The following is a 21,685-nucleotide window of genomic DNA, read 5'->3' as shown; positions in this document are numbered from 1 at the left end:
GGGTGCCGACCATGACAGATAGATAGATAGATAGATAGAGAGAGAGAGATAGATAGATAGACAGCATGGTCTGTTGCTGAGTTAGGCACATAGATTTAATAGACACCACACAATGGGGCATGGGGTACTAAAGACCAAATACTTATATTCTGCCTTTGACTTATGTGGCCCTTTGCATTCATATGCACTGAAGTTACACACACACCTCAGTTAGCATTAGGCTGACAGCCTAGCCAAGTGTCACCATGTAATCAAAATTGGTAAGAGAAGAAGGGAGTTTGTGTCACAAAGTGATGTGCCATTAAAGCTCCATTAAAACAGTTAGCCTTAGAGGGAAAAAATCATTCATTATTAAAGAGGTGTAATTCCATTAAAACTGTTTTTTTTGTAACAGCACCGCAGGAACCAGTCAGTGGAACATTTGCTGCACAGTAGTATTCCCCAAAACAACTATTTAATAGCTGTCATCACTAACTGAGCCAGTAAATGCTGCTCCAGCCACACATCTACCCTTATTTATTGGCTCCTACAGCAGCATAAAACCACATTTGCCCTCCCAACATCTAAATCAGATGACTTTGTAACTCACTGTGAAGCAGGAATATGTATACTCCTGTATTACCACTCTTCCTGCCCTTCTGCCAAATGAACCCCCATATGCACCAACTGCCCTTCTTCAGCTACCCTTTTTGCATGTTTATACTCCAAGCATGAAGCAGGACAAGTTAGAATCTGCCTTGCCCAAGCATGCCTACTGTTTTCTATCCCCACCAACCTGCAGACTAAAGGGGACACCAGTAACTTACTGGAAAGACCATTGGGAGAACAGAGGGGGAGATAAAGAGTCACTTTCTTTATACCATTCAGCATCCAGCATTCCACTCATTGCATCCACATTTACTGTAATGCACTGCAATGACAGATGGTTTCAAGACCAAGAAAAAAAAGCTTGTTATTCCAGCATTTTACTTAGCCAGAAAGAAATATGTAAATGCCTGATGGAAAATATAACCTTTGCTTCTTCTTCCTTGTTAAATGAAGAAAGATTTATCATTATGTACCCTGAAATCCCATGCTAGAATTGTCATCTGCATTTATACAAGCGTGTCAGCTCTTGTGAAGCAGCCAACAGCTGGGCATTCTGTTGTAGAACACCGACCTCTGAAATGCTCCATCTTCATTCCTCTACTCAATGCCTTATTCACTGGTCCACAGAGATCTGACCCAGCCTTAAAGTTATGGGGGTGCTGTCTAAAGCTCTTTAAAGGGGTTGTTCTCCTTTAAATTAACATTAAGTATGATGTAGAGAGTGATATTCTGAGACAATTTGCAATTGGTTTTCATTTTTTATTATTTGTGGATTTTGAGTTATTTAGTTTTTATTCAACAGCTCTCCAGTATGTCAGCAATCTGGTTGATAGGGTCCCAATTACCCTAGCAACAATGCATTGATTTGAATAAGAGACTGGAAAATGAATAGGAGAGGGCCTAAGTAGAGCGATGAGGAATAAAAAGTAGCAATAACAGTAAATGTGTAGCCTTACAGAGCATTTGTTTTTTTAGATGGGGTCAGTGACCTTCATTGGAAAGCTGGAAAGAATCAAAAGAAAGAGGCAAATAATTCAAAAACTATAAATAAAAAATAATTAAGTCAATTGAAAAGCTTATAATTAATTGGTCATTCTATAACATACTAAAAGATAACTTAAGTGTGAACTACCCCTTTAAAGGAGAAGTCAACCTGTACGGGGAAAAAACCCTCCCCTGTGTAGGCCCTGCTCCCCCCCGGGGAAATGCCCCGAACTTGTACCTTACCCCTCGGCGCAGGTCCTCTCCTGCCGAGTTCACGGGTGCCATTTTCTCCCGAGCTCGCTTCTTCCTGCTTTGACCAGCATTTTTTGGCGCATGCGCAGTACAAGGCATTTACTGGTAAGGATCTTTTGTGCATGCGCTGAAAGTCACGAAGTTTCCGAAAAAAAGATTGGAAACTTTGTGACTTTCGGGCACATTTGCCGGTACAGAGCTACTGCGCATGCGCCCGAAAGTCACGACGTTTCCAATCTTTTTTTTCGGAAACTTCGTGACTTTCGGCACATGCACAGAAGATCCTTATTAAGGGGCACATTTACTAAGGGTCGAATTTTGAAGTGAAAATACTTCGAAATTCGACCATCGAATTTTAGTAGCACGATAGTCAAAGTTTTTTTCCGATGGAATATGGCCGTTTTTGATCGAATTAAAATCGATCGTACAATTAAATCCTTCAATTCGAACGATTCGAATGGTTTTACAAAAAAAACTTAGACTTCTCAAATCGTAGCCAGAGACTCATATAGGTTATAGGAAGTCCCCCATAGGCTATTCCGCAGGTTTAAGGTGGCGAAGGGTCGAAGTCAAAGTTTTTTTAAAGATACAGTACTTAGATTATAGAATGATCGAATTTTCAAAGTTTTTTCCATCCAAATCAAATTTTAGTACCCAAAAATTGCTTTGAAATTCTAAGTTTTTTAATTTGAATTTTCACTTTGACCCTTATGTGTCCCTTAATGTCAAAATGATTTTTTTTTTAAAAAACTGGGAGGCCTATTTTTTTTAAACTTTAATTTATGTAGCATTAGAGTTTTTTTTTAACCATGACTTTTATTTAAAGATCTAAATATAAAAAGCAGTAAATAAAAATGCAGAACGAATCCAAATAAATATACAAAAACCTCAGAATATTACTTAAGAAATTATGAGGCATTATAAAAGCAAAAAAAAACCCCAAAAACCTCTAAAAGCTAAAAGCAAAGAAACAATTGCAAAGGACATTGACTTCTAAGTGACTTTGAAAGTTTTTAGATGGAGAAGTTTTGTATGAGACTTTTTGTGGTTTTTTATAAGTAATAAATGTTTATTTTTTCATGGTTGAGGAATAATTAGTTAAATACACAGAGCCAACATTTGTACGGATGTGCTCTTTTCTTTACATTACGTAAAGGTTATGTGTTGCACCTGACCTATCTTTGGAAATTGTATTACTTTTGAAAAAACAATACATTTAAATGAATACTAAATCACATTTGCACTTTATATCATAACCTCAATTTGAGGGGAAAAATATAAAGAAAAAACAAATGTATAATAAAATAAATGTCCATGATCAGTGTCGGACTGGCCTACCGGGAAACCAGGAAAACTCCCGGTGGGCCAAGGTGTAAGTGGGCCCTCATGCTTCTAAATATTTGGCTTATTTCATGGCCATTCCCTATTTCTATGAGAATAAAGAGGCTAAATAGATGGAATAATAGGTTATAATATGTAAAGAAAAGAGAATAGAGGTTGAGTAAGTAAAGGAAGAATACTTTGAGTGGGCCCCTGGTCTGAGCGTTTTTGGTGGGCCCCTGGTCTAAGGGTTTTTGGTGGGCCCCTGGTGTCCCAGTCCGACACTGTCCATGATAACTAGAACTCCTATTTCGTTCAGCCAAACACCTAATACTTTATTTGGTGCGTTGCTTTAGAGAACAATTTCTAATTGTTGCACTAAGGGTGAAACTATATTAAGTGAGATCCGACTCAGCCCATGTTTAGGTCAGTTTTGATATTCAGTTGACAATAACCTCTTGCATTTCCGGTTAGTGTCAAAACATACAACAATCCCTTCCCATTGCAGCATCAATAATTGCAGTTTAGAGCATAATTCTTCAAAAACTTGTGTGCTATTTGTATTAAAATTAGAGTGCATCAGTCTGGAGAATGAGCACATCTGGATCATTTTAAACATGGAATGGGGTGACGTACTAAAAAGAAATCCCTGTAACAGTGGCATACTTTATCTGAGTGTGCCAATATTTTGTCTTGTGGTGCAGTCTCTGGCTTGTGTTAGCATGAGTGGGCTATAAGATAATGCAATATGTTTGTATCCACACCAGCAGCAAGAACATATCATTGATAGAGGGGTTAGCTCCCCCTTTCCTGTTCTCCTCTTTAATATCTTTAAAATCAAGGACAGGACAGTTGACATGTCTAAGAATCATTGCATAAAAATACCCAAATAAGTGACATTTTCATACCTGCCCCAGTGAAATAAAGCCATTTTGATACTGTTACTGTACATCCTTTTACTACCAGCAGTCCTATCCAGTGTCGGACTGGGATGCCAGCGGCCCACCAGAAAACCTTAGACCGAGGTCCCATTTTCCAAAATATTATACCTCCTCTCTAGTGATGAGCGAATTTATTCGCCTGCCATGGATTCGCAGTGAAATTCTGAATTTCACAATGTGCATAACTGCGGCAAAATTTTGCTGCGGGAGAGTTTGCCAAGTAAAAACGCCCATAAAAAAAAATTGATTTTAATCCATTAGGACAAAAAAGTGTCCATAAGAAAAATCGACTTTAATGCATTTGGAGTGAGAAAAATTGTCATGCGTGTAAAATTTGCTGCACGTAAAAACGCCCATTGACTCCAATGCCTTAAGCTAAATTTTGCTGTTTCGCAAATTTTTCCACAGTTTCGCAAATTTTTCAGCTTAGCGAAATGGGACAGATTCACTCATCACTACTCTCCTACTCTCCTCACTAAACCTCTTTATTCTCCTAGTCTCTTTTCTATACATACTATACTCTATTCTTCCATTATTAAGCCTCTTTGTTCCCATAAAGAAATAGGGAATGACCATGAAATAGGCCAAATGGTCACCCACCAGGAGTTTTCCGGGTAATCCTGTGGGCCAGTCCGACACTGGTCCTATTATACAAGTAAAAGTGAACCACTGGTGGCCATTTTTTTTTTAAATTTGCAAGCTGCTCTATACCAATTACATAAAAACTCCTCTGATTTAAATGTATAGCCTGTTAGCCAGGCCAGTGCACAAGTTAATAAAGGCTCCTGAGCACAGCATGGAGGTACATTACTATAACTAGCTGCAGTAAGAGAATTATACAGCATTTTATATTAGTACACTAAATGGAACCATAGGTAAACATTAATCTTAAAAAGCTGACAGAGTAGTTCATTTTATGCATGGAGAAGCTATTCCCAAATTTTGCTAAACTTAATTGCAGATAAGACTGCCTGCACAGAATAGCCCGCATAGCCCTTACTTACAGAAAAATAAATCCATTTCTCATGTTGAAATATGGTGCCTTTTCAATGTGAGGACTATGAACCACTCTAAAAAACAACAGAGCCAAAGTATAAAATTCCTTCCTCTATCCCCCAGGACAGCAATAGAAGGGCCAAGTTCAACATGTGCGATCAATAAATACCATGCAGAGGAATGTGACTGGTAGAAGCCTAGTCTGTCATATCAGCTGAGTGTATGGAGATCACACACCAGGCTCATTCCTATTCATGCCTCCCTCTATCCTTGTGGATATCACCATATCTACAGCAAATATTTACCTAACAAAGTTCATGCTGATTCCCCCTTCCACTGCTCATCCTGTCACTTTCACTTATACTCTGCTGCAAATCTATTATATGGCTGAAAGAAGACTGTAAGCAATTGTGAGCAGGGCCAACACAGTGTATTTTGGTGTCATTTAATAACTTAACAAGGTTTTATCCATGATTAAAAATAGATAATTTACTAAATTAATTGAATGTGTTGGTTTTAATAAATATTCAACATTAATTAATCTGATCATCAATTGTATATATAAAAGACACTATATAGGCTATCTTGAGGGGCAGATCAACTTTTTGGAATCATGCATTCTGCATGCAGTCATATTTGAGAAAAGTCAATTGGTCTTCATTTTCTTTTGCATTATTTTTTGCATATTTCACTTTCTGTTCAGGAGCCATCACATTTCTAGGGTCTAATTTTCCCTAACAACCAGGCAGTGGGTTGCATTAGAGATTGGAGGATGCATAGAGTGCCTGAATAGAAAGATGAGTAATATAAAAGAAACAATAACAATAAAAAAGTTTTTTTTTGCTGCCACGGTCAGTGACCTCCCCCCTTTGAAAATTATAAGGACCAACTGAAAAGCTGCTCACAATAGTACTCTTCAGAACTTACCAAAAGTTTTTTTACCCACTTTAATTTACTAAAAATCTTTGATCATGTGTCTATAGAGTTTCTATATAATGTGACATCCTCATTTTGGTGACTTTTCTCAGGGACAGATGGATCGTGAATCTTGCCATAGCTGAAGACAGACAAACAGACTGCAAGTTCCATTCATTTTCATAGGCTAATGTAATTATAAGTGACTTCCCATTCCCGTATACATTATACATGAAACAGTAGTGTTAGAGTTGTAAAAATAATGGATATTGAAAGAAGTATCTGACTGAAATAAGTATCTGACTGTCCCAATCTATTCTTTGCACTGCTGGTTCTGACTAGCAGAACATCATTAACATCCCTGTGAAGAAGTGTAAAAGACCTTGAGGGAGGAGACCTGGTGTCTAATAAGTTGTTTCAATAGTCAGGCCCGGATTTGCAGCAAGGCCGCATAGGCCGGGGCCTAGGGCGGCAAAAAAATAGGGGCGGCATGCCGCCCAGCCACATTATGGGGATGTGTGCGTCCCCATGCAATTACAGCAGCTGCGCCGGCGTTTTTTCGCCGGCACGCTGGGAAGGGGAGGTGAGGTGGGCGCTAGGACCGCGCGGCCGCCTGGTCGGACCGCGCGGCCGCCTGGTCGGACCGCGCGGCCGCCTGGTCGGACCGCGCGGCCTAGGGGCGCCCGACATTGAAATCCGGCAATGTCAATAGTCAGAACCAGCAGAGAAGAAAGGATAGACAGACATGACTTTCAATGGCAATTACAAATAATTTTAAAACCATTGACAAATGTATAATTAATGTATATTGGAAAACTGAAATTTTCCTTCATTATGCAAAAACATATTTCTGTGGATTTCCCATTTGAAAACATATAGCTTATTACAGATTCATTACATCCCAATTTTCTTATAATAATAACTCTGTTAAGTAATCCTGTTAACTGCTGTAAATCCCATAGTGATCCAACCCATGAGTTTCAGATAGCATCTGAGGCCAATGTGACACAAACTTTAGCATGTGGCTAGCATTAACCATTTAAATGCAGCTGTCAGCTGCTTCGCCAAGCTTGAGAAATCCACCCCACAGCCACAGCGAGTTGCTGAAAGCATAATCAGGGCAGTAATTACAGAGGAAAGAGGCCCTGCAATTGCTGGGGGCACAGGAATTAAAGGAATTGTTCATCTTTAAATTAACTTTAGTATGATGTAGAGAATAATATGCTGAAACAATCTTCAATTGGTTTTCTTTTTTTAATTATTTGTGGTTTTTGAGTTGCAGGCAGTCCCTGGGTTACGTACGAGATAGGCTCTGTAGGTTTGTTCTTAAGTTGAATATGTATGTAAGTTGAAACATATACATTTACTTGTTAAATGCAACAAGACAGATGTTTGTCTTAACATAGTATTTATTTTTTACCTTTCTGTGCAAATGTATTTTAACCCTTCTGTGCTCAACAGTAGACAGCACACACCAGAGGGTATTGGGGCAGGTGGTTTATTAAAGCTAAATGCTAATAAAAGTCAAGCAAACCATAGTATATTATTGTAACAGCCCACATCTGTGTGAGTTGTATGTAAGTCAGGTGTATGTAACTCAAAGACTCCCTGTATTTAGTTTTTTATTCAGCAGCTCTCCAATTTGCAATTTCAGCAAAATGTTTGCTAGAGTCCAAACTACCCCAGCAGGGACTGAAATTGGCCAGAGGATTTCAGCCAGGACGAAATCAGCTAGCTGAAATACTCTGGATGATTTTAGCCCTACCACGGGCAGTATCTTCCTCTATTTTCTGCATTTGCAAGTGCTGAATTGGCTTTGGTGCGAACAGAGGAATGCAGAGATTTGCGGTTCTTCCACCGAGTCTGTTCACACCGAAGCCCATGTGTGGCCCTAGCTTCAAAAGGGAACTATTGCGAAAATTAAAATTTTATATAAGCTTTAGCATACTGAAATAAGAAAATATTCTGTACCGTTTATCTCACTATCTCTCTTCATGCAGGAGTTGGGTGTCAGATATTCATTTACAGTTAGATCCAATATATCTTATAGGGGGGCTCCTTTTGACTAGAAGATGTATTAGAGCTCACTCTATCAAAATCACCAGAAATCCTGTCTCTCTACATGCAGGATTTGTGTAAAAGGCAGTTATTTTGTTTTGTTTGTACTGGAATCAGTGAGCTGTAATACATCTGTTAGGAAAGGAAGCCCCTCTATGAAATATATTGGATCTAACTGTCAATGAATATCTGACACCCAACTCCTGCATGAAGACAGAATGAAGAGAAACAGATACTTGATTATTTCTGAAACAGAACAGAATACTTAATTGATTACATTTATAGAGTTTCTTATTTCAGTATGATGAAGCTTATATTAAATTTTCATTTTCCAGCAGCTGCAATGAAAATGTTTAAGCACCCTTGCGTTATTTACCTTGTCCTCTGTGTGGGCATTATTTCAGTATATATGACACTGGCGCAGTAAATATAAAAAACTATAAAATATCTTTAAATTTAAATATGTTTAAATGTAATGTGTCCTTGGGTAGTGGCGTTACTATAGAGGAAGCAGACCCCGCAGCTGCAGTGGGGGGCCTGGAACAGAGGGGCCTGGATTGTGGGGTCTGCTTCCTCTATAGCTAATAAAAAAAACCCTCCTCCCTAGCCACTCCTGCAACGAGGAAGGGGGACGCAAGTGGGGCGGAAGTGGACAGGATGGGCGGGGAGTGGGCGGAGTGGAGGAGTGACTTGGGCAGGGCTGAGAATGGACAGGAAGTGAGCAGGAGGATGGGGGTCGGAATGTGACAAGCCAAGCAAGATTTTTTTGCAGGGGGGCCTGGTGCATTCTAGTTATGCCACTGTCCTTGGGACACAATTAATGTTGCCACAGTATTTATTTCACACGGACTGGACCACCAGGATACCAGAAAAACTCATGGTGGGCCCAAGTGTCAGTGGGCTCTTCTGCTCACCCAACTATTTGCCTTGTATGCCTATACACCAGCAATTGCCCCTTTTTCTATATAAAGACTGAAAATAATGTTTGAGGTGAAATTAGTAAAAGAATAAAGAAAGTGAATGACAAAAGAAGGAAAAATGATTTGGAGAATGGGCCTGTGGCCAAAGGTTTTGTGTTGGGCCCCAGGCATTCCAGTCCTACAATGAATAATGCAGTATAGTTAAAGCTGGCACTGCTCTACATCCACCATCTTTTTCTACAGGAGTTTGTACTACTAGTGCATATACCTGAAGCTGCCATTTCTGAGCTATGTTACATACTGTATACTGGTGTCTTGTACATGACACTGGCACACTACTTATTATGGTATGTGTGCGTGGGGGGGCACTGCATTTATATATATATATATATATATATATTGACCTGCAATTCATATAGGGTTAAGATAGGGTTAGACAGCAGTACCATGAAACACACTGTATGGAAAAGTAGAGTATATTCCCAAACATACGTCTCTCTCACCTTAACCAGGGTGTTTTAATATGACCCAAACCTATTGTGTGCTTTACCTCAGGATTCTTCCTATAGACTTATACAGTTATGTCTCCTTTTAATGACTATTACAGGGGTACCAGGACTTTCAGCAGTGTGTGAGGGAGCAACTTGGAGGCAGGAGAGACTGCTGCAGAAAGAATCACTGGCCACAGCTCTAGGAAGGAGTGCGAATGTCATTCACTGGTTATCAGGGCCGCCATCAGGGGGGGACAGGGGGGACAAGCGTACCGGGCCCGGGCATGAAGGGGGGCCCGACAGCGCTGCATTTTTTTGAAGATCCGGGCCCCCCTTACGAGCGCCCGAGCCGTACGTCTTGCCTCTTCAGTGCCGAATGCGGAAGTGCCGAAAAGCCGAAGCCGATGCGACGAAAAGACCCGAAGTCACGGAAAAAGCCGAAGTCCCGAAGTCACGAAGCGCCGAAAAGACCCGAAGTCACGAAAACAGCCGAAGCCGAAGTCCTGAAGCAGCGCAAAGACCCGAAGTCACGAAAACAGCCGAAGCCGAAGTCCTGAAGCGGTGAAAAGACCCGAAGTCACGAAAGGAGGCGAAGTTGAAGTACTGAAGCCATGAGTTCAATTCTACTGAACACCAGTTTGTGTTTTTTTTTTTTTTAATCCCCTGGCTACCAATGTATTATTTTAATATTCTATTTTTAAAACTTTTGTTTTTAGGGCCCCAATTTTTTTTTTAACTCGTAAGGGGCCCCTTGCCACCATTGTTTTTTTTTGGGTTTTTTTTTAAAAAAAAAAATTAATTTTCTTTTTGGTGGCCCCAAATTTTTTTAACTTGTAAGGGGGCCCCTGCCACCAGTTTTTTTTTTTTTTTCAAAAAAAAATTATTTTTTTTTTAAATTTTTTTTGGGGCCCCAATTTGTTTTTAACTTGTAAGGGGGCCCCTGCCACCATTTTTTTTTTTTTCAAAAAAATTTTTTTTTCTCCAAATTTTTTTTTTGGGGCCCCAATTTGTTTTTAACTTATAAGGGGGCCCCTGCCGCCAATGTTTTTTTTTTTTTCAAAAAAAAATTAATTTTTTTTCAAATTTTTTTTTGGGGCCCCAATTTGTTTTTAACTTAGAAGGGGGCCCCTGCCACCAATGTTTGTTTATTTTTTAGTTTTTTTTACATTTTTTTTATAAGGGGGCCCTGACCATCAATAGCTTTTTACAACTTGTGTGGGGGGGGGTTACTTTTTTAGCGCTGATGTCTGTGTGGTCTTTTAACTGCGATGTGGGCGGGATATGGGGCGGAGCTTGGTCGTCAGTGTGGGCGGGGCCCAGGGGGCCCCAAAAATTTTGTTGTACGGGGCCCCGTGATTTCTAATGGCGGCCCTGCTGGTTATTATAAGCGAGGAACACTGCGGGGCACAGGTTACTTGGTGCCTTTGCTGCTCAGGTACTGGGGGAGACTCAGGTTTCCTAGCCAGCTGCAGTCTCTCGCTCTCACAAGAAGCGACTTTGACATTTGCAGATCAGCTGTGTGTTTCCCCCTCCCATGCGCCTCCCTCCCTCCGCTGCCTTGAATGAAGGCAAGAAAAAAAAGCCACACAATAATAGGCAGCCTGTGCGCGGGGCTGGACTGCGTCCAGATCTAGTGAATGTGCTGCTGCTGCTGCTGCTGAGGGGAGCCCGGGGGAAGCGAGCAGGAACTTTTTGCAGAAATCGCAGCGACGTTGCAGTGTGGAGAGACGGAGGCGGCAGGAGAGGCGCAAAGCACAGTAAGTGACTTATTCTCCCCTCATGTCGCTCCAACTCCAGGAACATCTGGGGGGCCAGTGTGGAGAAACCTGTACAGAGCTGCTTTTTTGTCATGAGTGTGTTACCTTTATGCTGTGTGTCACTTACCACTAAGCTCCCTATAGTGGGTAAGGCCAATTTATACTAAGTGCTGTTAAACTATACAACTAACAGTTATAGGAGAAGCTCCTAGTTGTGGGGAGCCCACCTCCTGCTGGGGGTCTGTAAAACACCTTTAGTGAGGGGACTCCATATAATGACACACATTGGCGATTTCTACACTTAGCCAGTTAAATATGTCACCCTGCTAGCTATGCCTTCTAGGCTCATATACTGGTCACATTCATTGGACCTGAAATAGCCAAGTTTCACCCCATTCGGGAGGTAGATGGAAAGGTGCCTGGAGAGTGGTTTTGTTGCTGTGTGGTGGGAATCTGTGGCATAAATATACTGTATATATACTGCACTGTTGTTGCATGTGATTCAGATGCCTATAACTTGTGCACAACAGCTGACAGCTGTATAAATCAGGGCATACTGAATATTCACTGTAGTCTCAAGTGATGAAAAGAGGTCAGAAATGGGCAACTGCAGGGGTCAGAGGTGTTTTACCTGCAGCTCTGTGGCTGTTGCTGACCTGGAACAGCTGCCGCCTGGGAATAGGAGATTAGTGAGAGCTGGACTGCCCCAGGTTGAAGTTCAATTCAACGCTGTCTGTCAGATGGAAAATAATACTTTGCAGGCATGTCTGACTCACAAAGAGGCACTTTGCAGTGCAGGATAATCTGTTTTGTTAGGTGCACATGTTCTGGGAGAGAGGTTAGAGAACCTGCAAGGGAACACTGAGTTGGAATTTTACATTTTGCCATAAACCCCACTGTTTCCACTTCAGTGCCAGCTCAAAATACCCTTTTGCAGGTTGAATACTGTATAAATATGTATCCACTGAATATGTAACTCTTTCAGAAAACCACATGGATCACACAGAACGCTAAAGGGCAATAAGGAACCACAGAAAGTGCTTGGGAGCCAGTTGCTGTTAACTACCATACCCATGTTTAATCAAGGCTCCGTTATCAGGTTAACTTTGCCAAATAAAATGGCATAATAAGCTCAAAGTTAAAAGAAAATGCTAAAAGCTGCTACTGTTACTGCAAATATTACCTACAGTCTCTTGCTCACTCTCTGTATACATCTTAATGTACTGTACATCTAAATGAATATGTGATTGTGCACATAAAAACAAGTAGTGCATAGCTCTGCTCTTTCCTGCTGTAATGTAAGCTTGCAATCTAGCCTTCATTAGCTGTACATCAGCAGCCACTCTTCCTGCGTCAATCTCAAAAGATTCATTGTGTACGTTCACTAAATGTGAGTCTTTCATTCTGCTCAGCCTCAGCTGCCCTGCTAGTGGCTCATGTGAGGGGATAGGACTGTGCATATCAGAAGCTTTGGAAGGCTTTGTGAAGTATGAAGCTCAGGGAAATCCATCCTGTGCTCTTTGAACTGATTTCTCTTAATAGAGGATGCTGGGAGTTGTAGTACTACAACTAGTCGTTAGTTTACAGCTCACGGTTTATGATATACACAAACTGTTACAAAAACGTCAGTGATTTCTAATCTGTTTTGAAATTGACTTGGTTCACGTGGGAGAGATCTAGGGCGATTCCTAGCGACCACTGGCGGATTTCTGGGAGTTGCCGTTGAACAGCTGAAGGGCTGAAACATCAGTCAGTTGTACTGTATTTATTTAATAGACCCCTGGCTCTGCCATTATTAAGGACAGCCCTTCAACGTATATGAAACATGTGAGTCAAAGACAATGGGGTAAACAATGTGACAGATATACAATGGACTGCAGAAATGTAAAAATGGCAGCAACCCTGAAATACAAGATGCTCATACAGTGTTGCAGAGGTCACAGATAGACTTGAGAAATATCCATATTTTGATAGAAGCTCAGGCATTTCCTGGGTAGGAGACTCTAGCCTGCTGTGTTGGATTCAGTGGAATGGCAAACTAAAATATGTATTCACCACAAATAGCACAGAACATGACACAGGGGCCAACACATAGCTAAACACATAGGCTACATTCAAAGGATTGTAACATCACATGCGCAATTTACTTTCTATAAGGTGTGTGCTTGGGCCTTCACTAGCTTAGTGAGTGTCGGCTAGAAATTATGATAGCAAAATACTGTCAAGCATACACACACATATATATATATCCATGCAGTAAATATGGACATGTATAGCCACATACAGTGAAACCTCAGTTTTACATACCCTCATTTCAAGTTTTTTTCTCATTTTAAGCCATTTTGTGGTCCGAATATATATTCCACGATAAATTTCCATTATTCCTTGTTTTCATTCAAACTCCTAGATGTGGTCTAACATTTAGACAGGGCGTCCTTAGTTCCTAAACATGGAAACATTGATACACTAGCCATTAAACCAGAGTTCCAAAAATATCTACGGCAGTAGGTATGTATTACTTCCACCCCCACACCAAATAATCTTACTCTTATTGACCAGATCAAGCTGGATTTCAAGGTTTATTGACAACTTGGATTGCAGGCACTAAACTTATGAATAATAAAACCAGAATGGTCAGGGATGTGTTCAGATAGTGATGTGGTATACTGCATTAAAGGGATACTGTCATGTCATGTCAAAACACATCAGTTAATAGTGCTGCTTCAGCAAAATTCTGCACTGAAATCCGTTTCTCAAAAGAAAAACAGATTTTGTTATATTTCATTTTGAAATCTGACATGGGGCTAAACATATTGTCAGTTTCCCAGCTGCCCCCAAACATGTGACTTGTGCTCTGATAAACTTCAGTCAATCTTTACTGCTGTACTGCAAGCTGGAGTGATATCACCCCTTCCCCCCCAGCAGCCTAACAACAGAACAATGGGAAGGTAACCAGATAACAGCTCCCTGGTAGATCTAAGAACAACACTCAATAGTAAAATCCAGGTCCCACTGCGACACATTCAGTTACATTGAGTAGGAGAAACAACAGCCTGCCAGAAAGCAGTTCCATTCTAAAGTTATGGCCCTTTTTTGACCTGAGATGGCTGCCTACATACCAATATTACAACTAATAAAAATACACTTATTGGTTCAGAAATTACATTTTATATCGTAGAGTAATTTATGTGCAATGTAAACAGTGTAATTTAGAAATAAAAACTACATCATAAAAATCATGACAGATTCCCTTTAAATTAAGGGTACACAGTTCATAAAAATCACCCGAATGCAATGCAGTTTGAGTAAACACCACCTAAAGCTAGCCCTCCATTTGTAGGTTGCACACTCCTCTCTCTTGTCTTCTTGATGACTTCAGTGTTATTTCTTTGCTTCATTAATGATAATTTTATTCCTAATCCTAGGACCTGCTGGAGGAAAGTCTTGAATGTGCACACTAGGAGGCAACCAGATTTGTGTGTGATCTGTAAATCCCTCCCGTGAAAGAAATATACAAGAATTGGATCAGGTTTTCCTGGGAGTTTGCTCTCGTTCTGCCAGACATGGTAGGTCACCTGCATTTGCAAGGAATGGAAGACAGCTTGAAGGAGAAGAGCAGGGAAGGGTTGCTGGACAGTCCAGATTCTGGTCTTCCACCGAGCCCCAGTCCTCCTTTCTACTCAATCTCACCTGGAATTGCTGAAGGTAGAGCTGAGTGCAGCAGCACACCAACAAATTACCCAGGCTATGGCTACAGGAAGGACATCAAGGAGGGCAAAGTGGTAAGGAACTTTTTTCCTTAATACCATTTGGCTTCACTTTACTATTTGTACTTTAATATCCTGTTCTAGATAATGCCTCAAATGCCAGCTTTTGTAAAAGCAAAAAAAAAACCATTGCTCCATCAACAGTAGCACCAAAATGTACTTACTGAAGAGGGATAGGCTTGATATTTTTGCCAGTAAAACATCTGGTTTGAGGTTTATTCATTATCAACAGCTATCCCAGCACTGGGGTGGTGACCTAGGGCAAGTCATTTAATTACTTAAATTAGGGAAGTAATATTTATTTTTACAAATTTGGTTTATTTTGGAAAAAGAGCAGAGATGTCTCCAATATAAGAACAGAGGGAGTTCTTTAGGCTAGGTTGCAGGACTGATATACACCCCTTCAGAATTTATATATACAGGTTTTTTTTTTTACATTAAATGTTTTATGAACTTCTGTAAACAACTTTTTGGCAACTGCAAATTGCTGCTAGAGACCTGGAGATAAACTGATCTGCCTAATATCACATATGCAAGGAAATCCAGCAAAGAATTTCCCCAGACATAGTGTCTTGTCACCAGTCCTTCCATGTCCTCCTTTTGCTCGATTATTTCTTTTTTTGTAAAGAATCAACTTGATTTTAGTGTATAGTATTTTAGTGTTTAGTATATAAGGAGTGCAAATATTTTGTTTTTGATCGGAGGATTACAGTGTTTCATTTGTATATACAAATGTATAGAGATCTGTAAAGTTCCCCTTTAGAAAACTGTGGCAAACTCGATTTTCACAGTTTTTGCAAATATGCCCGATAAGGTGCTCCACAACTCATATTTTTCAGAACTTTGTAAATACCTGAAGATGAAGTAGGTACTTGTTTGGATATAAAGCTCTTTCAAAATTCAGTGTTTGTTCATTTCCTTCCCGTAAGCAAGCCTAATGCAATATGAAACATCTTCTTTGTATGCGGTTACTGAATGCTTTCAAATGCCGAGCGCCCCACCATCATATATCATTAAGTCTCTAGCTTTCCACTGAGGATGTAAGGCTGCACCAGTTACAGGATAATGATTAAAAGGGGTTTGAAGTATGTCAGCAGGCTACAGATACCACAGGGCAAGTTTTCTGTACTCAGTAACACATCTGAAAGGATTTGGCACTGCAGGCACTTGACTTTGAACTGCAGAATGTAACATTTTTGGACAGCTTTTGCTACATGCTTCTCTTTTGAAGTAAGAAATATAAAAGCGTATATACAGGTATGGGACCTGTTATCAAGAAAGCTTGGTACCTGGGGATTCGTGATAATGGATCTTTCTGTAATTTGTATCTTCATACCTTAAAGGGGTGGTTCACCTTTACACCAACTTTTAGTATGTTATAGAATGGCCAGTTCTAAGCAACTTTTCAATTGGCCTTCATTTTTTCTTTTTTATAGTTTTTAAATTATCTGCCTTCTTCTTCTTCAGACTCTTTCCAGCCTTCAAATGGGAGTCACTGACCCCATCTAAAAACAAATGCTCTGTAAGGCTACACATTTATTGTTATTGTTACTTTTTATTACTCATCTTTTTAGTCAGGCCCTCTCCTGTTCCATATCCCAGTTATTTATACAAATAAATGCATGGTTGCTAGGATAATTTGGACCCTTGTTTTAATAGGGAGCTGGAAAGCTGCTGAATAAAAAGCTAAATAACTCAAAAGCCACAAATAATGAAAAATGAAAACCAATTACAATCTCAGAATACCACTTTCGAAAAGTTAGTTTAAAGGTCAACAACCCCTTTAAACCTACTAGAAAATAATAAACATTAAACAAACCCAATAGGCTGGTTTTGCTTTCAATACGGATTAATTATATCTTAGTTTGGATGAAGTACAATGTACTGTTTTATTATTACAGAGACAAAGAAAATAATTTTAAAAAAGTGGATTATTTGAATAAAATGGAGTCTATGGGAGATGGCCTTTCTGTAATTCAGAGCTTTCCAGATAATGGGTTTCCTTATAATGAATCCCTTGTAGAATTTTTGCATTTAAAAATAATTATCACTGCTAGAATATTAGATGGGATTAAACAGAAGTGTAATGGGAGATGTCCATGAATTTTTACTATATTGTTCATTATCTTATGATCCAAAAGAAATGTGTTTTCTTTTGTCTTGCATTTATGTGGGAGCTGCTATAATGATTTACTCATTCACCGTCCTAAGGCATTCACCACCCAGGTCATATTAATAGGGGTAGCATACCCTGCATCCACTAGGGGTCATTAGTGGTTCTGACTTATTTACCAAAAATTAATCTTTTCCAAGGTTTGGTACAATAGGGCACATAACTAACTGCTAGTTAGGCCATTGTTCACCATAGACAGCTGGAAAAACCAAATCTTAGTGACCAGTAGAGGTACATTTTTACATTCTACAAGTAAGCCAAATAATATAACAGCCTCCAGTTTGAAGGTCTGAAACAGGCATGGGTAACCTTTGGCCATTACAGACATCCTTTGGCAGTTCAGCAGTTGCTGCACTTCTACCTTTTGTTTGCATAGCCGGCTTTACCAAGACGTTTGCGAGAATACTCCTAGTTTCTTTATATAATGGAATGCTTTCTGTAAGCAAGATCTATGTTCACCTGTGGCAGAGATTGTTGTGCAATCTCCAATTTATTTGGCACATCTCATTCATTATCAATAAAATTCATTACGAAAAGCAGACTATGCAAAGAGTATTTTAATATTTAGCAGAATGTCGTGTCTACTTAAAGGACACGTTAAGCCAACATTTTCCTACCATGATTATAAGTTGGGCATATCTTCCTCACCCAAGCCACATCATATGTACTGCATATACCCCCTCCATTTGCCAGTGCCATCACATTTTCTTAAAACAAATAGCATATTTCAGCAGGCGGTCATTTTCCCTCTGACACATCATCAGTAACATTGAGTAAAATGCAATGCAGAATGCAGGTTTACACAGGCACAACATACTTTGATAAAAGGTTCTGCTGGGGTTGTGCACTGTAATGGTTAAGATGAGCTCAGGAGAGGTGTTTAGGAGAAATAATAGGATAGCTAGAGTTTTGATAGGAACCAGCAATGCTATCTCTTCATTGGCTGTTAGACTGGAGGGTGTGTTTAGTAATCTGATCTGAGAAGAACTGAGCATGCTCATGATCCAACAACCAAAGTAAATTCTTGATGGAGGGGATAGAGTAAGTTAGAGGAGGAGAAGGATTTCTAAGTGATTAAGGGGATGCTGCAGCCTAATTGTTAACCTTTTAACAACCTGAGTGGCATTTATGCAAAGATTCCAAAGAGTCTGTTCACTGTTTACATTTTGTGGGGGGTTACACGTGCCTTAATATTGGTCTTTTATGGTCAATGGTAAGACATGGCTGAATGCCGTTCTGTTGGTTAAGATAATTAGTCATCTCATGTGTTACCTTCTTTTGCTGTCATATGGTGTAGTTGTGTCTATTGGCACTGTTGTTGTGTCTGATCCAAATGCTTCAAGCTATCATGGATAGCTAACCCCCTCTCAAAAGGCACATTTGAAAAAGCCAAGGAGCACCTGTTAGTGGCTGAGAATTCTGGACAGCACACCAATGCTCACAGCCAAGAAGGTTCATTTTAGGCTTCACGAGGGACACAGATTTTAGCAAATCCTTTTGTCTTCCCATTGTGTACAGCACTAAAAGAACATTTGCCCTCCCTTTTTTATTCATGTAATTAACATGGTCTTGCCAAACCAGACCACTATAAATCCTTCAGGTAAGGCTGCCACTGCAAGGTCATTTCCTCTTTTGTTTGGCCCCATAAAAATCTCCAAAGTCCATAAACACACTTTTTATTAATTCATTTGCGTTTTCAGGCGAATTAAGTATTTTTGCTGCCAATGCACAGGCTATAGAACACAAACGAGGCAACTTTGCCAAGAGCTTGAACATGGCAGCCCACATCTAATAAATTTAGGTATATTGTCATAGCAGTGAGAAGGTTCATAGGAAGGCTCCACTGAAACCTTAAATTAAAAGTAATATCTTGAAAGAAAATAACACAGGCTCATGTGCCTGTTCCAAGAATAAAAATTGATCACCTGTCAAGAATGTGTACAGGTGCCCATGCAGGTACAGGTATGGGATCCATTATCTGGAAACCCATTATTTAGATATCTTTGAAATATAGAATGGCCGCCTCTCCTACACTCTTTTAAAAGTGACTCTTTTAAAAATGATTTCCTTTTTCTCTGTAACAATAAAACAGTACCCTGTACTTGATCCAAAATAAGATATAATTAATCCTATTGGAACCAAAACTAGCCTATTGGGTTTATTTAATGCAGCTGAAAATGCTTCCCGGTAGTCAGGGCCGCTGACCCTAGCAACCAAAAAAAAAAAAAAAGATCAACTGCAAGGCTTTTATTGTATTGTTATTTGTTATTGCTTACATCTCTGTTCAGGCCTTGCCCTTTTAAGAAACAACCACATTGCAGTAGCTTGATTTGTTTTGGTTCTCTTTCAAGACTTTAATTGAACAAAACTGGAAGTATAACACTAAACTGGCAAAAGGCAAGAGGATGTATTGTGAGTAGTCACTGGTCTGAATAATATGCCAAGTGTTGTTTTTATTTTGTGGAACAATCCTAAGATAAGTCTACAATCTGTCTTTACTAAGTGATTTCAACTGTTTTCTTTTATTTGATGTTATATTTTTAGCTTAGAAAAAAAAAGATGTATTTTCTCATGAGGGTTATTTCCGTGTTAGCAGAAATTCTAAATTCCATTCTTTGATCCACTTCTAGTGTTTTGGCTTTAAGGCAATCAAACCTGTTTTGTAATAGTTCATGAGAAAACCTGCTGGGCCCTACATATCTCTTTATAATGGCCTCCTTACTAGCCTGTCATCAGGAATAAAGGAAAAACAGGAAGGAGCAGTGAGATGAAAATATGAGAAGTATGTGATCATAATGTGAAACACAGAAAGGATATTTAACAATGATTTTTTTTCTGCTCTTGCTTCTTGCTGACAGATCGGATCATCTGATCTTCTTAATGCTCGGCTGGGTAGAGTCTTGGGGCCCTCAATGCTCAATTTAAAGGAGCTTGTGTTGAATTATGTTTTGCTGCAGAACAGAGCATGTTGTTATTGTTACATATACAAACACATTTATAATAATGAAATACTAGTGAAACTAATGACTTTGTAGGTTCAGCGGGAGAGCTCATACTGTCCCTATGAAAGCTGGCAGGCTGTGTTTCCTCCATTATTACCTGGAGTGGTTAAATAGTGGACATTCTAGTAGCACAACATTTCAGTGGTTAATGCTGGTAAACATGCCCCTTGTGTATTTCATTAACCCACCATAATTCAAGATATGGAAGGTTCTTGTGCAAATCTATGTCTTCTGAAGGGACAGTACAACAAATATACAAGTATTCAGGAGTTGGGGCATGTGCATTTTTGAGGCTCTTCTTTAAGAACACATCAGGGCTTATTTAACAAATATATGTGCAACTGTAATAAAATGCATAAAGTTTGCTACTGACTAATCACCTATAACAACCAGCACATACCATTTACTGGTCACCTGTTTAAATCAGATATCTTATTCAGTGATGTAACTAGATGTTACTGGGCCCCACAACAAATTAATTTTAGGGCCCCCAAAGGTTGTCCTGGTTTACTAATAGTTGTTGAAATTGAGCATGATTTGGGCCTCATGGGGCCCCTATACCTCCTGGGCCCCCTGCAGCCACATGGTCTGCTTCCTCTGCAGTTTTAACAATTCACTCATAAATGAGTCGAGGAGCTCACCGGCCTATTTCCCAGAGGTCCTTAACGTGTTCCCAGACAGTCCCACTTGGCAAGGCTGTGTTTAACACATATACAATAATCAGTGCCCGGAATCCACTGCAATCTCTCACAGAGTCTTTCTTTATTTCATCAGATTAAAAGCTTATAGTGATGTGCTACATGTTCAGTACAAAACCGCCAACGCGTTTCATAACTGCATGGGTCACTTCTTCAGGGCATCTGCAGTTATTCCCATGATCTTATTAGGAAATCACCAAATCCAGCATTCTGTTCGGGATTCGGCCACAATTCACCCTTTTTTTCAGCAGGATTCAGATTCGGCCGAATCCTTCTGCCCAGCCTAACTGAATCCAAATCTTAATTTGCATATGCAAATTAGGGGTGGGCAGGAAAATCTTGTCACAAAACAAGGATGTAAAAAATGTTTTCCCCTTTTCCACCCATGCAAATTAGGATTCGGATTGGGTTCGGTATTCGGCCAAAGCAAAGGATTTGGGGGTTTGGCCGAATCCAAAATAGTGGACTTGATGCATCCCTTGATCTTATTGGTTGCTATGGGTTACTGCTCCTGCTCCAAACGCAGTTCTTTTTATTACATCTTGGGGGGAAAGATGATAAAACCGCAGTTGTTCCATTTAGCACCTATGTTTGTAAATCAGCCCCACTGCCTTTCATAATGTGGTATATTGTGCAGCTTACAGTGTTGACTTCTCATTTTATGCTTGGAATTCCCCAGCAGTTTAATGATTAAGTACTGTTTATCCCTTCTGCTTTGCTCTAGTAATGATGCCCTTTGCCCAGATGTTACAGCAATAGGGGTACATAGCAAATAGCAAAAAACTGTGAACCTACTAAATAAAGAGGTTATATCTGTTGCTGA

The 21,685-nt window shown here is 39.8% G+C and overlaps 1 protein-coding gene across 2 annotated transcripts in view; it reads left to right on the top strand.

Moving 5' to 3' along the window:
- rflna.L (refilin A L homeolog) overlaps window positions 1-21,685 on the top strand; it is a 57,640-nt gene that overhangs the window by 7,322 nt on the left and 28,633 nt on the right. The window contains 2 exon segments of one of the 2 annotated variants that reach the window (NM_001092695.1): window positions 11,127-11,222; window positions 14,648-15,004. In NM_001092695.1, coding sequence (NP_001086164.1) covers window positions 14,786-15,004 — 219 coding nt within the window. In that variant the 5' untranslated portion in view covers window positions 11,127-11,222; window positions 14,648-14,785. 2 annotated transcript variants of the gene reach the window in all.

Source organism: Xenopus laevis, chromosome 1S (assembly GCF_017654675.1).
Source record: "Xenopus laevis strain J_2021 chromosome 1S, Xenopus_laevis_v10.1, whole genome shotgun sequence".
Classification (NCBI taxonomy): Eukaryota; Metazoa; Chordata; class Amphibia; order Anura; family Pipidae; genus Xenopus; species Xenopus laevis.
The sequence above is the reverse complement of the archived record's forward strand: the minus strand, read 5'-3'. Positions and strand labels throughout refer to the sequence as shown.